The sequence below is a fragment of the Micromys minutus genome (genome assembly GCF_963924665.1).
Source record: "Micromys minutus genome assembly, chromosome: 7".
NCBI lineage: Eukaryota > Metazoa > Chordata > Mammalia > Rodentia > Muridae > Micromys > Micromys minutus.
The window spans coordinates 59,679,218-59,696,332 of NC_137976.1; the positions used below are offsets into that span (position 1 = coordinate 59,679,218).

At 44.4% G+C, this 17,115-nt stretch overlaps 1 protein-coding gene across 1 annotated transcript in view; it reads right to left on the bottom strand.

Moving 5' to 3' along the window:
- LMLN (leishmanolysin like peptidase) overlaps nt 1-17,115 on the bottom strand; it is a gene marked incomplete at its 5' end in the record, with an annotated part of 52,460 nt that overhangs the window by 34,857 nt on the left and 488 nt on the right. Inside the window, 7 exon segments of the mRNA XM_080918742.1 lie at nt 101-195; nt 1,798-1,903; nt 6,725-6,903; nt 9,494-9,611; nt 10,453-10,535; nt 12,105-12,135; nt 12,960-13,057. Coding sequence (XP_080774868.1) covers nt 101-195; nt 1,798-1,903; nt 6,725-6,903; nt 9,494-9,611; nt 10,453-10,535; nt 12,105-12,135; nt 12,960-13,057 — 710 coding nt within the window.

Here is a 17,115-nt window from a genome sequence, read left to right on the forward strand (position 1 = left end):
CACAAAGACACTGTCATTCACTACGTGGAAAATGCTGTGGTTCTCAGGTTCTGTCCTCACACCCTCTAAGAGAGAGGAACAGAAAGAGAGCGGCAAATACCTATAGTTGAAAGGCGGGAGGCCATCTGCAGACCTCGAAGTCAGGGGATTTCCATCCTGATCATGGTAGAATGCGAAAAGCCCAGCGGAGAAGCCCTGGAAGAAAGAATTCAGAGTCCCTCAGTGAGACATTGAGACACAGCAGCGTCTGCCACCGAGGAGGTGTTCCTGATATTAGTCACAAGAGCATCACGCAGCTCTGCAGAAGGTAGTCCATGCTTCAACTCAGCAGCAACTCTGTGACTGTATTACAGTTTAAAACACCATGTGACTTGCTGTAAACATTTAAAAGGTTCTATTTTTACTCGTATGTCTGTGTCTGTGTGAATGTCCCCAGGTATGTGTGGGTGCTTTCAGCGCCCCCGAAGAGGGTGCTGGATGCCGTGGAAGTGGAGTGAGGGGTGGCTGTGATCTGCCCCACAGCACTTAGGAACCAAAGTCAAAGTCAGATCCTATGAAAGAGCAACATGTGTTCTTTGCTGGTCACACTGATGTCACTCTTTTTTTTTTTTTTTTTTTTTTTTTTTTTTTTTTTTTTAATTTTGGTTTTTCAAGACAGAGTTTCTCTGTGTAGCCCTGGTTGTCTTGGCTCTCTGTAGGCCAGGCTGACCTTTAATTCGCAGAGCTCCCCCTGCCTCTGCCTCCCGAGTGCTGGGATTAAAGGCTGCACCATCAATGCCCAGTTGATGTAACTGTTTTTAATACAAGATTTTCGAAAGTATTTTATATATTTTAAATTTGTTTTCAGGTGAATAGTGTATATCTCAATGCTGTGTTATATCATGATACCTTAAGGCTACAGTGTACCCTACATCCACAGTACATTACAGAGCACAGAGAATTACACTTTCTAATTCATCTATGCGGTTTTACAAATACTTTGGTGTTTTTCCTTGTAGACCCTATTAGGTATCACTTCCAAATGTGGGACAAAAGTTGAAAATATGAAGCCTGCACAGTGAATTGCAGGACCAAGCCCTCACTACTCCAGTGGTCTTTATTTATAAATATCAGGTTTGAAGAGGAAAAAAAAAAAACTTTAGCAGAAGTGATTTTCCAAGACATCATGAACAATAATAACAAAGACACTCTACTATCTTCTTCACCCAGATTTACTAAGTGCTGAAACTGTAGCCAGGCAACTCCACTATTGAGAATAATTAAGCATTGGCTGGTGCTGGCAGCTGAGGCAAGGGTGCACAGATGCTCAGGCTGGCACTATGTGCACATACATCTATCCACAGCTCTGTGTGTGGATGCGTGCATTCATCCATCAGAGACCGTCAGATAGGGATGGGGCTCAGTTTCAAGAATGGGGTCCAATGTGAATGAAGCCCTGGATTTAATCCCCAGTGCCGCCCACAATGGGTGTGATACCACGCGTGTAACCATGGCAGCAATCCTGCTCTCTGTCCTCTGGCATCACAAATGCTCTAAGTACAGACCTGCACCATCCTTGGCTCTAAGTTTAATCACCTTTAATGGGAATGACTGCTGAATTGTAAATCATGCTACAGAGCAAAATTCAACCTGCCCCCATCCTAACCATTAAAATTTTTATTGCCAGAAACATAATTCATCAGGTTTTACTGAGCATGAATCTAAGGACTCACATATCATATAAAACATGCATTAGAATAATAGAATATGTAACAAATAAACCGTCTAACGAAAAGAACAGAAGTTAACAGCATTTACCAGGGCATGAATGATCTCATGCTTCACCGTGGACAGCATCCCGATAAACTCTTGCGGTTGGATGGAGATCATATTTGGACACAGATTAGCATATCCTGCTATGGGCCTGTTAAAATAAACATGACATTTTTGTTGTTGTTTTGTTTTGTTTTTTTTTTTTACTATATTTGAGAAGTATAATATTTACTAACCCATACTTCCCTGAGAAAGAGCTCAAGGACATTATTTGCTTACTATCAAATACACTTTAATAGCTAATTCTTCTTTTTTTTATTGTCAAGACCCATACCTTTTGCTTTCCAAAAGCATGAAAAAGAAATGCCCGTTTGTTTGTTTGAAGGGTTGGGGGCTCCACTGGGGCTTTCAAGTGTTCAGCACCCTGGGTAATGACCACTGTGTATCTGGCTGTTTTTCAAAGCTGTGGGAAATGGATGTGTGAAGAAATCCAAACTGTTTCCTCTACTGCTGCTTTAAGTTTATGGTGAAGATACCATAAATCTCACTGTTATAGTTGCCTACTTATAACAGATATCTGTCCTTTTAAAATAGAAAAATGGTGTTGTTTTCTGACAGCATCAGACTTAAGTACTTTGAAAAAGCATATTATTAACCAAAACACGGCCACACAGACAGGTATGGCGGTACACACCTGTAACCCCAGAACTGGAAGGCTCAGGCAGAACTGAAAGTTTGACGCTATCCTGAGCCACATAGACTTCATCTCAAAAACACAACACAGCCACAGTAGCTTCTAGAACAAATGTGCCCCTGCCAGGCTCAGACACTTCTGGGAACTTGCCTTTTTCTTCTACAAGCCCTGGCCTTTCAAAAGCCTATGGAAGTAGCTGCCCCCTCCACACCACCACAGGACTGAACCCAGAGACTCTTATACTCCGAGAAATGCTCTACCACTAAGCGGTTTACATCTGCAGCCCCTTTATGTTTTTATTTAAAATAAAAGATTATCTTTTCTTAGTTAAGACCTTTATTGCTATATGCTCAAATTTGTTGACATTTTCTGTTAGGGGGTAGGGGGCAGTCAAGTTTTATTTTTTATTACAAATTAAGGATGAAGTTCTTTAAAAAAAAAAAAAACCCTCAACTTGGCTAGATACAAAATAAGCTAAAGATCTTTTTTTTAAATTGTTTTATTGTTTTTGATTGTCGATGTGTCTGGCTGTATGTGGGCATTTGCACAAGAGGGCAAATGCCTATGGAAGCTTTTGTCAACGGCGTTGGTTGCCCCAGCTACACAGGATGTGCTGGTGATGGCAGGCAGGAGGTGCGTGCTTACCCCGGTTTGATGAGGATGGAAGCACACAGCCTTGTGGGGTTTGCCTCTGTAAACCCATAGCTCACAATCTGTGGCCAGTGCCAAGGAGTCTCCAGTATGGACCTGGCCAGGAGTCACTGTCCAGTTTGTTTCAAGTGTGGCTCAAAAATTGTGGTCATGGCCTTATTCTCAACCCGTGGGATTAACACAAGGTCTCAGTGAGTTTCTCGGTCTCGTCTAAAGCTCCCTCTGTTGCCGAGGCTGGCCTCGAACTTGTGCCCCTCCTGCCTTGGTCTCCTAAATAGCTGGAATAACCGGCTTGTATAATCAGGCCTTGTTTAAAGGGGCTTCTGACAGCAACAGGACTTTTCGTGGCATGAATTTCCACCTGTTTTTCTTTCTTCTTCAGGCTGAACTCGGGGCCTCACACATACTGGACAAGCACTCTACCATTAAGCTACATCCCATCCCCCACCCCACCCCCATTTTGGTACAGGATCTTGTTTAACGTATGCTAAACCAGGCCTGGTTTATATGCCTGTAATTCTAGAACGGGTAAGCAGAAGCAGGAAGGAGGTTCACTCCGAGTTCAAGGACAGCTTGGCGTCTACATGGTAAGTTTCATGGCAGCCAGGCCTACAGAACACAGGCTAGTCCCAAACTTCCAATAAGACTGCAAGCTGTACGCACCACTCTCCGCCCGCAGAGGGCGCCCTACCTCCTTGTTTGGCTAAGGCAGCGGCTACAGTTTTCCTTTTCAAAAGGTCTTCCTTCCCAGATCAACAGAATGATAGTCCTTGCCATTCTCTCCTTTTGTTCTGTGCCGCATGATCCTGTATAAACCATCTATCACACAGAAAACTGCATGCTGACTTGTAGGTATAACTAACCATTAGCTGTAAGTGTGTTTTGTTCATCTTTGCGGGCAGTACAGTCAGCTGCTACGCTGGTTAGTTGGCTGGTGGTCAGTTGAACATTCACACAATGGAGTTCCTGAGACTCATAATAACTGGCTGGGCGTGGCACACATGCCTCTGTAATCTCAGAATTTGGGAGTGAAGAGGAACTCAAGGTCACCCTCAGCTGTCTAGCGGGTGTGTTGCAGGCCAGGCGGATTGATTACAGACCTCTTCTCAAGGGATGGGGCAGAACTGGATAAGACGCCAGCCTTCGCTCCACACCAGTGATCAAAGCAAATCCTTTCCCAGGTGTGGTTAGTGTCACATATACGGATCCCAAGGCCACTGATTCTTTAGCTATCCATTCCTATCAAATGTGAACCAATAGTAAAGCACCACAACCAAGTAAAGAGCAGGGCGACAAGACTGAGACCCGTTCCTGCTGCCAGCCGTCTGTCTGCCTCCTGCGCTGAGTTCCCTCACCGGAGACAAGCAAATGCAGAGGTGCTTTCGCCATCATGAGACACAGATTCAGTCAAGCTGGGACTTTTCTATCCTTCCCTTCACTCATCTGGCCAGGTCAACTTGATCCTAACATATAAAGTCCAACATAGCTTTTATTAAAAAAAAAAAGCAACAAAAGCTCACAGTATAAAATAATTCGGTCAAACAGTAGAATCATAAAGAGCTGGAGAGACGGCTCAGCAGTTGAAAGCACTGGCTGCTCTTCCAGAGGTCCTGAGTTCAAATCCCAGCAACCACATGGTGGCTCACAGCTGTGGCTCTACACCTCTGCAGCCACACAGCCAATAAGGGTGCACAGGCATGCATGCAGACGAAACACACACACATAAAATAAAAACAAACCACTTTGGAAATCTTATAGAGGCAGTGAAAATGTCCTTGTTCTCCCTCCTATCTTTCCTAACTTGTAACATCAGAAGCTGCTACTATTGCCAAGAATACCACGCGTGCTCTTTTCAGACCAACCTAGTTTGCCCGACTCTGAACGGTTTCCTCTAACATAGGACGCTCAGTGCTTCAGCCACGCCATCTGAGAAAACCGGCATAGCTGGAAAGTCTGTCTTTCTGAGGTTTTTTTCCCTGAGAACATTCCAGTACACAGGCACTTTATTTTTGCAATGTTCTTTCAACATACCGATTTTGTGTGTATGTGGTGCATACGGATAAGTTCAAACTGAGAAAAGGAACTAGGATTCTGTAGCACTGGCAAGTGAAAGCCCATTTCTCAAGAACATTCCACTGCCTGAATCTATGAAGTAACTGCATTATCATTCATCGGGCAGTTCAAGTATCATATTCTTTGACTCTGGCACATCATGAATAAGATAAAAACGTAAATAACTTGGGGGAAGAAGGAAACACTAGTGAGGTCCATGAATCTTCCAAACCAGTGCAGCTCTGCGGTAACAAACACAATAGTCAATGCAAAAGCTTGTCAATATTTAATCTGAGGATTGAGTTGGCATCACCAAATGCAATAATCAATCTTCATTCCAATTTGACTGGATTCCTAATTACCGAGGACATGTGCGCCAGTGGGAGTAAGATGTTTCCAGGAAGGCTGAACTGAGAAGGAAGGTTCACCTTAATGTGGGCGGTGCAGTGGGGTGGGGTGGGGTCCTGGAGAATGCAGTGTAGACCACAGGTGTTAGGGACGCTGGGCCACGGGACATCTCCCTAAGATGTTATGTGCACACAAAGTCAGGCCAGCCTCAAGACAGGCTATGGAGAGGATTAGAGGCACGGGATTCTCGAGCTACTGGAGCTCAGGTAATGCCACCACAGTCCCAGTGTGAAACATGGCATTGAGACAGTGTCTGTTCTGTTCCGTTTAGGTTTTGTTTTAGCCAAAATTTTCCTCACTATGCGTGCTTAGTGTTTTTTTTTTTTTTTTTTTTGTTGGTCCACTTGACAGAAGCTAGAATCAGCCGGAAACAGGGAAGCTCAACTGAGAAATGTCTCCATCAGAATGGCCTGTAGTCAAGTCTGTGGGGGACTTTCTTGATTCATAATTGATGTGGGAGGTCCCAGCCCACGGTAGGCAGTGCCACCCAGGAGCAGGCGGCCCTGGGTTATAATTGTAAAAGCAAGCTGAATGAGCCATGGACAGTGAGCAGTGAGCAGCACTCCTCCACGGTTCTGCATCAGCTCCTGCCTCCAGGTTCCTGACTCTGAGCTCCCAACATGGCTTCCTTTGACGATGGGCCGGGAAATCAAAGTGCAAACCAGATAAATCCTTTCCTCACCAAGTCTGCTGTTTGGTGTTCATCACAGAAATAGAAAGCAATAAAGACACACTATGACTGGTGTTTTAAGGAAGGAACAATCACGCCACAGGGCCTGATTGCTTTCACAACACAGGTTTACTTCCTAAAACCCTCCAGGAAACTGGAAGCATACTTCTATAACCCCAGCACCCAGAACCTGCAGAAGGAGGATCTCTAAAAGTTCGACATTGCTGAGAAGCACTGGCACATGTTTCTAAGCCCAGCACTAGGAGGCAGAGGCAGGAGGATGTCTGAGTTTGAGGCCAGCCTGCTCTACAGAGGGAGTTTCAGGACAGAGATGCACAGATAAACCCTGTCTTAAAAACAAAAAACAAGAAAGGAAGAAAGAAAGAAGCTCATTTTCTTTAGTCTAACAACTTATTTCTTAATCCTAGAAGTGTCTGAGCAGATGTAAAATCTCTTTCACGGCCCTGTTTTGGGGGCAGGCTCGGAGAAAAGCTTACCTGTCCATTTTCGCCTCCTGCTGACAATAGGCTGCGTAAGAGATGATGTTTTCATGGCTGCATCTCTCAGTGGCCAGAGCACCAACATAGAGAACGAAGTCTGCATCCTGCACGCCCTCTGGGTCTAGCACACCTACTGCTCCACACGGCCACTTACCCTCTCGGCAGACCCTGCATTGCTGCACACACAGGTGAAGAGAAAAAGCAAAGCAGAGCCTGGGTCAGCCGAGTGACAGGGCCAAGGGATTCCACAGACTAGGAACATGCTACTTAACATTACTGTCACACAGTGTGGCTGAAATCAGGAACTGGGCAGGCAGAAGTTGCAAACCTCCAGTCCTGGGACTTGGGAGACTGAGGCAAGAGGACTCTTTGAACTCATACCAAGCAATGAAGTAAGATTTCTGGCTCATAAACAAAACAAGTCAAGGACCAAAAACCCTACTCTCATTTCCCTGTTTTGTTCTTACCTCTTTTGAATTTATTTCCCTAAACTTTGTACTTGACACAAATGCTCATAAATTTATAAACTCAATGAAAGTGACTGCTATGTATAAAGGTTAACAAGCTAAGGTGCAGGATAAAGAGAAACTGAAATGGTTTTGAACCCCTGAAACTAGGTGTGCTGATTCATTCTAAACGTCCATGTGCTACAACCTAATAATGAGGTTGTAGTGAGAAGAGGGCCTCAGCTTAGGAACTGCCTCAACCAGGCTGGGCTCCAGGCGGTCTTGGTTGTGAATTGAAGTAGGAGGGCCCAGCCCAATGTGGGGGTACTGTCCCTAAACAATGGGTTCTGAACTGGAAAGCTAAGAAAACAAGCCAAGGCAGGTAGGAAGCAACATCCTCCTTGGTTCCTGCTGTAGTTCCTTGGCTATGAACTAGCTTTCTTGGTCTGAAGTAATGTGGTGTGGAATACCAACCAGGTCTACCCTTAAAGTGCCTGCCTCGACTTCCCTTAATGATGGACTACAATCTAGAACTGTAAGCCGTAAGAGACGCTTTTCTTCCTAAAGTTACTGCTAGTCAGATGTTTATCACAGTGACAGAAGCCAAAGTCAAACACTGGTGAAGGGGCTTTCCCACCCACGCCCACCTGCTGTACTGGGAATGGAACACACGGGGGCAGTGTTCTACCGGTGACCTACATCATATCTATAATTTTTGCAACTTCCTTGGTATGTGATTATTTCAAATGTAATTATTTACCTGATGGAAAGTATTTCCCATCATAAAGAAAACTTGGACTGGTAGGATGGCTCGGCAGGTAGAGGCGATGCTGCCGTCTGGGCCTGAGCTTGAGCCTTGGAGCCTACTTGGTGGATGGGGAGAACTTGCCTCTCAAAAGACTCTGACGTGCACACACATGCTGTGGCAGGCACACACAAATTCGGTAAATAAGTAAGTATAAAACATTAAAAACAAAACCAAAGTGGTAGGTGGACATATGTAAATCCAAGGCTAGGCTGGCCTAAATGCCGAGTTCCAGGGCTATGTAGAGACCCTATCTCAAAAAATAACGAATAAATAAGTAAGAAAATAGATGAATAAATACCAAAGCAAACTCGTGGGCCAGCAAGAGTACTCAGCAGATAAAGCATTTGCTACATAGCCTGACAACTTAAGAGTTTGACCCCTAGGATTCCGAGTGGACAGGAAACCAGCTCCTGATAACTGTCCTTTGACCTTCACAATAAGGCATTGGCATGCATGTGCCTGCACTCACAGAAACACATCACAACACGCACGCACACACACACACACACACACATACACATTGGCATGTGCCTGAACTCACAGAAACACAACACACACACATAAGTAAAATAAAAATAAATTCAGAATTTTGTTACAAATGTAAACAATACAAAAGAATACAAGGCACAAGTCGGTCCCCTCATGACGTCATCCTTCTGTACAGTCTAAGAGGACTTGTCTCTAGCTCTCCAAGCACGTCTCACGTGGGAAGCCATACACATGAAATAAAAAAAATAAGAGAAAAAATAGCCAGCAACTAGACTGACCTGGACTGTTTAGTGTTGGCTGCATATTCCTCCAGATCTTCCTTTGTCTAAGTCATTTTGCTTTTTGAGATAAGTCTTGCTATGTGACCCAGGTTGAGCCAAACCTGAGCGTCTCCTCCTTCTGCCTTCCAAGTGCTGGGATTGTACACATTATCTCCCCCGGGCTCTCACATAGGGGTTTTGTTTTGTTTTGTTTTAGCATGTGCACATCTGAACTTTTCAGGCTAACTAGGCCTACTGCCTTCGAACCTTTCTTCTTTCAGTTAAGCTTAAGTATGTCTTCAAGTCGGTATACAGCACACAGATGCACATTACAGCCCGGCCAGTTGCTAGTGTTTTTGTGGAATAAAGTTCAAACTTGGGTTGAGGCTGAGTTTATATTTTAGGAGACATTAAACTGCCCTTTTAAAGTGCTAAAAGAAATGTTCTGGGGGGAAAAGCTAAGGTTCTCAACTAAACTGTGGCAGGAAATCCAAGCACAAATGAGCCAAAGAGAAGCTCAAACACGCTTGTAAAGCTTTGAAGTTCTGAACCCTGCCTGCATCAGCTGCTGGGGAAGATGGAGTCAGTGGCAGGGAATGTGACTCAGCCGTAACCGTCCTGGCATTCAGATGCACTCCAGAGTACACAAACCGAGGAGGCGCTGTGCCTTCACACCGTTATCTACAATCTCTTGCTGAGAAAGATCTGGAACATCGCTCTACACTCTGGAGTGGAGAGGCCGGCCGAGCACAGGGAGACTTACCTGGAGGTGCTCCTCGGGCACTATAACAGGCCCACACTTGGTATGCGCCGCGCACTCTCCAGTGCAGTATCTGTGTGGGTCGTTCTCTTTCCGTAGGTACTGGTTTGTCGCGCATTGTCTGGTTTGTTCATACATCAAAATTTACAAAAAAAAAGAAAGGATAGTTCACAGCAGTTAAAATACAGCCATGCACTTGTGGAGGCCTGAAACAGATTTCCCAGTAAGCTGGGGGCATCTGCATACTTGGTCGCTGATTGATGGCTGTTTGGGGAGGTCTTGCTGGAGGGAATATGTCACTGGGAGCACAGAGGTTTCAAAACAACTTTGACATTTCAAGTGTACTCTCTGTTTTCCAGCTTAGGGTCCCAGAATGTGAGCTCTCAGCTGCTGCCCCAGCCCACCATGGACCCTAACCTGCTGCCCACCATGGACCCTAACTTTCTCAACCATACACCCCAAATAAGGCCTGCCTTGTTCCTGGTGCTTTATCACTACAACAGAAAAGGAACTAAGACACCGCTATATTATTCCATTAAGAATGGTTAGTATTTAACTAGCCAGGCAGCTCACTGAGAGACTTCGGGTCTATGGAAAGTCCTCTTGACTTGGGTTATCAAATACCTCACAAAGCAAACAGCACTACCACATGGAGGAGGGAGGAGGAGGGACAGGGGAGGAGGGGGAAGGAAAGGATGGGGAGGAGGGGAAGGAGGGGGAGGATGGGAAAGAGTGAGAGGAGGAGTCGAAGGAGGAGGTACAAGAATAGCTTATAATGGGAAAGCAGAAAAGGGGCTGTTCAGTAGGCGCTTTTTGAACCCTTTTAAACAACTTGCAGTTTAGTTTCTAAAAACACACACACTAAAATTCTACTGTAGGTCCCATGCATTGTCATATTGGGAAGTGGGAGGTTCACAGGGCTGTATGAATGGAGGTAATGATCAATGTCCGGTGTCACATACCTGCTAAGTAAGATCCTGCCGGCAGGTCTTCGAACCTGAAATGTCTTCTCTAAGTAAGAAATAGCTTGTGGGAAAAGTTTGTTCTGAACAAAAAAGAAGAAAATCTAGTTAGAGTTGCAGTCACGGACTACAGTGTGTTTAAGAAAACAAACATGGACTAGTAATGACTATAAAAACAAGTAAGAAGACTAGGTTTCTGGGATGCAGTCACCTGTCCCAGCTCATATGGCAGCAGAAAGAGGAAGAATCTATGAGTAATGAAGACAGGTCTCTAGTGGAGTTTGGGGACAAAGCATTAGGCAGAAAGGTCCCCAGCTCACCTTACACTCTAAAAAACATAAGTCTCAACTCTCATGACTGAGAGCATTAATGAAGATGTGCACTCTAACTATTAGTAGTTAACTTAAGTGGGAGCTCGTTAAGTTCTGTGGGCTGCATATGCATGTGTGAGACTCCATAGTTAAAAATCTGATGAGGGCTGTCAAGATGGCTCAGCAGGCAGAGGCATCTGCTGTGTAACCCTCAGGGTCCTGGTCCATCCCAGCACTCCACAACAGAAGAAGAGATCAAACTCTGGAAGTTGGTTCTCTGACCTCCACTTGTGCCTGTATATACACAGGAGCATGCACATGCATGTGTGAAAACACTCCCCCTCAACATACACAATCTTGATGAGAAGGAATCTATGTAAAAACTCTGTGGCTGGTGAGATGGTTTAGTGGGTAGGGTAAAGGCATGTGCCAATCAAACCTTGACCCTTGATGACCTTAGTTTAATCTTGGGAAGCCATGACGGAATGAAGGAACCACTTCTGAAAGTTAGCCTCCCCACATGCATCTGCACTCACATTACACACACAGTAATGATGACAAAAACGTCTCTGCCATGCCACACTGTCACGTCAACCAATCCTTGGGACAAAGAACATTCCCATCCAGAGAATGGTACTCTCCATGTATTGCAAAAAGTGTCCTTTGTACCCTATCCTTAGCATGCGTGGCTCCCCCAAAACTTGGCAGAATGAAAAAGAAAAAAGATGAGAATACTGATTTAATATTAAATTATAAAATGATAATGCCAAATACCAATGAAGTTTTGCTAAACATATCACAAAAACACCTTTATTAAAATGAGAAATTAATTTTTATTCATTCATTCACAAACCAGCCACGTATGTTTTTCTTTTTCATGGAAGAATTAGCACATAATAAAATATACCTATTTGAAGTATCCAACTTGTACTGGCTGGTTTTGTGTCAATTTGACACAGCTGGAGTTATCACGGAGAAAAGAGCCTCAGCTGAGGAAATGCCTCCATGAGATCCAGCTGTAAGGTATTTTCTCAACTAGTGATCAAGGGGGGAGGGCCCAGCCCATTGTGGGTGGAGCCATCCCTAGGCTGGTAGACCTGGGTTCTATAAGAAAGCAAGCTCAGCAAGTCAGTAAGTGACATCCCTCCGGGGCCTCTGCATCAGCTCCTGCTTCATGACCTGCTTGAGCTCCAGTCCTGACTTCCTTTGGTGATGAACAGCAATGTGGAAGTGTAAGCTGAATAAACCCTTTCCTCCCCAACTTGCTTCTTGCTCCAGATGTTTGTGCAGGAATAGAAACCCTGACTAAGACACCACTGATGAGTATTAATTATTACATACCTTTACAAGATATCTTTTCTCAGGGAGCAACCTGAAAATGAGGAGAAAAATATAAGAACTTCTACTCTAAGGCTGGTGACATAGCCTGGCAGTAAGGCACATGTCTAGTAGGCACAAGGCCCTGGGTTCAGTCTCTGTTACCAAGCAAGAAAAGTATGGCCACCCTGAGTCAGAGTACCGCCCCATCTGTTGGGGTTGTAACTGTCAAGGGCCTCCGACGTCTCCGCTTACCTTCCCCAGTGTGTGAGACATTATGCTGTGCCCAAGCACGGGACTAAGCATGACCACACGTTAGCTTGTTCATTCAGAATGCTCAGGCTGGAGAAAGACAGGACCGTTCTATGAGGACTGCACCAACTACTGCAGATCTCAGTCTGCCGTCCGGCTTCTCAGATGACATACCAATTAGACTAAACACTATCTACCGCACCATTCTGCAAACTCTTCATTAGAGCTCCTATGTGCACTCCTCTTGTCTCCTTTCAATGCTTGCTGACAAGGGTCTTGCAGGTCTGCTCTGGCCACAGTGAAGTAAGGCCACATTGGCTCCCTTTAAATCATTCATGATCTGCAGGTTTAATTACATACCATGGCCTTTGCCCCTTTAGAATGAAAGGCAATCCCAACTCGGTTCTGTGTTAGAGTTACGCCAGCCGTTCTCTAGTTCCACTTATGCGTATTATGTCAGATAACCATGAAAATACCTTTAATACTTAGACTGACGATATAAGACGACGACCAGGCTCAGGCAGTGAGTGAGTCTGAGGCCAGCCAGGGCAATGTGATGAGGTGACAGCCAGCTGGGGCAGCACAGGAAGATGTCACAGATAAACAGTAAACACAGGGCAAACTTACTCTTCAATGCTCTGATCATAGATGGTCTTGATTCGTAAATGCCCATTAGCATCTCTCTTTGTAACATGATTTGTCTTAAGATGAACCTTATTTATGACCTAGAAGAATGAACAGTTGGGAAAATCTTTCTTAAAGGTTACTATGACATTTTAAATAAAGGATTAATTGCTAGAGCCTTTTTTTTTTTAGATTTACTTTTTATTCATATGAGTACACTGTGGCTGTCAGACACACCAGAAAAGGACATCAGATCCTAGATGGTTGTGAGCCACCATGTGGTTGCTGGGAATTGAACTCAGGGCCTCTAGAAGAACAGTCAGTGCTCTTAACCACTGAGCCATCTCTCCAGCCTGACATTTTTCTTTACTCAAGTAGAATTTAAATATAATAACATGTGTTTACTTAAATGCCCAATTGAGACCAAAATAAAATTAATGAGCTAAATTTTAAGTGTGATACTCCCATAAAAGTCTCTCACCTTATATTCTATGATGTTAGCATTCCTGAACCCCAAGTGTTTCCCAAGAAAATGTTACCATCTGAGAAATAAGCATTTTGGACTTGAGCGATGTGAGTAAATTGTTACAGCAACACAGCTACTACAAGGCTTGGGCTCTGTGAAGTCTCTGTAGTTTGTCACACAGACTCTAGTTCTGCTGACTCTAAGTCTTTAGAAACAGAGAGGCTGCACCGGCAGCTCACACCATTAATCCCAACATCGGGAGTTCAAGGCCAGCCAGAGTTACACAGTGAGCAGTTAGACTGTTTCAAAAAGATAAGAAAATGACAGGAGACTTAAAGTCTATGAGTGTGTGTGAGTGTATGTTTGTGAGTGAGTGTGTGTGTGTGTGTGTGTGCGCGCGCGCGCGCGCGCAGGCAAACACCATCCACCTTGTTTTTGGAGACAGGGTCTCTCCTGGGCTACAGAGTTGGAAGCAGGCTAGCCTGTTTGGTTAGTGGGCCCCAGCCTCCTCCTGTCTCTGCTTCTCCACAGCGAGGATTTTAAGTACACTGTACCTTCACATTCGGTCAGTTTCATTTTTCTATTTTGGTTTTTCAAGACAAGGTTTCTCTGTGTAGCCCTGGCTGTCCTGGAATTCAGAGGTTCATATGCCGCTGCCCTGAGTCCTGGGATGACAGGAACTCAGCCACCTCCACCTGGCTTTATTATTTTGATTTTTAGCCTGAGTTCTAGGACCTAACTCAGGTCCTCATGCTTTGAAGGCAAGCACTTTACCAAAGGAACTATCATCCCAGCCCTAACAGAACCTTAAGTTACTTTCTAAGAAGAGCAAAACCTTCTGACACAAGAATACGAGAATACTTCATTTATTTTTTTTCCCAGTTGTCATTTACATGACTTTTTTTTTTTTTTTTTTTTTTTGAAAAAGATAGGATTTCCCTGTGTGTAGCCCTGGCTGTCCTGGAACTCATTCTGTAGACCAGGCTGGCCTTAAACTCACAGAGATTTACCTGCTGGGATTAAAAGCATGCACCACCACAAGGCTCAGGATGACCAACTTTATTTAACTCTTGAAGCACAGAAAAAAAAAGGCTTTAGCAAATGAATAGTAGGCTATGCATAACTCATTCTTATAACTCCAACAGTGAATAATTGCTTCTGTTATCATTTTCTTATATTTAATATTTCTGAGTATTTATATAACAAAAATGGGATTACTTATTTTGTAGAAAAATAGCTATCCTGCATACTATTGATCTAACAAGGCACAATGACACAGTTTCTAGGTTGTGTCCTGTCCTCTCTTCCCCTGGCTATGCAGCCTGCCTGCAGTCCTCCCCCTCACTGGCAGGTGACAGTGCCCGGTGGCATTGGTTGTGCTTAGCTGTTGCTTTTATTTTACAATGCTGGCGGCTAACCCAGGGCTTTGGGTCATATATCCTATCAGTGAGCCACAGCCCCACACTGCACCCATTAATTTAAGCATATATTGGGTGTCTTCACTGTGGCAGGTACTTGGATGCAAGTATGAAATCTACATTGTCTTGAGACTGCGAGTCCAGTAATTCCTAATAATCAACTATCAATTATCAATAATCAATTCCTGAATCAAGGTCACAGACAGAAGGCACACAGGTCAAGTTTAGAGGATCAGATCAAGGAGAGGATAAGTCATAAAAAGGGGGCTATTTGAGAAAAGTTGAGAGAAACAGATTATTCTCTCTCTGACTTATAGACAGACAGACTATAGAATCCAGAGCACAAAGTTTATCACTAACATACGAAAGTAGAACTGCTGGCTTCTAGAAATGAAATGGTAGATGGTATCCAATTTGGGGGAACTATTTTAAACCAATACTACGTGAAGCCAAACGTGCAGTCCACTCCTAAAATCCTAACACTTGGGAGATGAAGGCAGGTAAAAGTTACAGAGTGAGTTCCAGTCCAGCCTGGGCTACATGCGACCCTGATTCAGAAAACAAAAACAACCAAAGAATACTATTTGAAGGCACTAGAGAAGAAAAAGACACAGCTTGTAAGATCTGCTCTTGAAATATAGGGACTGTGCCTCTGACTTGTAAGGTTCCTTATCCCCTGAAGACATGTCCCATTCTGGTTTGTGCAGGAGGCAGAATGCTGAGCCTTACAGATGGGATGAATAGAAACGCTCAGATCTTACAGTAGCACAAGGCTACGGGGACTGTGTGCGGGAGGCTCACAGTGGCCATTACCTATTGGCAACTTAACCGTCATGAGACCCAGCAGAAGAATGTGATCTGGGCTGAGGGAAAAAGAGTATCGAGCAGAAACTGCCTCTTCAGACCTGAATCGAAGCTGTGCTCACGGGGCTTACAGGGAAATGGGAGTATAATAAGATGGTGAGGAAGGTGAGCAGTAACAGAAAGAGGTGGTGTGTGTGCGTGCGTGTGAGTGTGTGTCTTAAAAGAACACTGACTGAATGAAGAGCTTACTGGAGAGGATAAAGGATGAGCGGAGCCAGAAGTGATGTCACACCTCTGCGACCCCAGCACTCTGGAATTTGAGGCAGGAGGATCTCGAATGCCAGGTCAGCCTGAACTACACAGTAAGTTCAAGGCCAGTCTGGACTGTAGACTTAAAGAAAGAAGTATGGAGACGACAACCATCAATCAGATAGCATCAGGGATGTTATTCAGTGCAACTTGGAAGCCAGCTTGGGCTACAGAGTGAGTCTCAGGCTAGTCTGTGCTACAGAAAGAGACCCTTCCTCAACAGAATAAATCAAACAATCCAGCTGAGACCCAGTATCGTGATAAAAGCTGAAGCTGTGTGCCGGTGTCTGAGAGACAGGAGCAGATGGATCTGATCAGTAGCATCCTCCAACAACCTGGGCTATATGAGACCCTGATTCAAAAAGCCAAACCAAACCCCACAAAGCAAAGAGTCAAAACATAACCATTCAACATTTTGGCTCATGTAATTAGACAGCATACATAAAAGTCTTAGAAACTGACATAAAATGAGTAGGCTGAGATTTCTGAACTGACTGAAATGACTTTCTAGATAAAGCTTTTTTTTTATTTTTTAATTTTTACTTTATGAGACGGGGTTTCTGTGTGACCCTGGCTGTCCTAGAACTCGCTCTGTAGACCAGGCAGACCTGGAACTCAAGAGATTCGAGTGCTGGGACTAAATGCCCGTGCCACCACTGCCCAACTAGCAGAGCTTCCTTGATGGTGTCTCTTTATTATTCCCAGAATATTAGTAACTACAGGGACGCCTTTGAGTGAAGGACTCAGCATAACACAAATGTCATCTCAAGGAATCTTACAACTAAGTTACACTGCACGGCAGGTCTGAAAGCTATGCGTGCCACAGACTAGAACCTGATTAAATGCCAGAAGATAGGGTAGATAAGGCCTCCTAAGGAAATGTAAAGAACATTCTACTGGGGTGGTTTTGGTGGGCAGATCTTAGGTTGAGGGTTGAACAGAGACGCAAGGAATCGAGGTGGAAGAAGGAGCAGACTTTACGGAGCTAGGGAGATGGGATAAAGGCTGCAAAGTGATAACTAAAAAAACAAATCCTGAACTTGGGTCTCCAGAGTCTTCCCAGTAGCCTTCCAACAGCTCTGTCTGGATCTCCCATCAACTGCTTCTCGAGTCTACAGATAAGTGATTCTCGGAGTAAGCAGCATCAGTATCTAGGAATCTA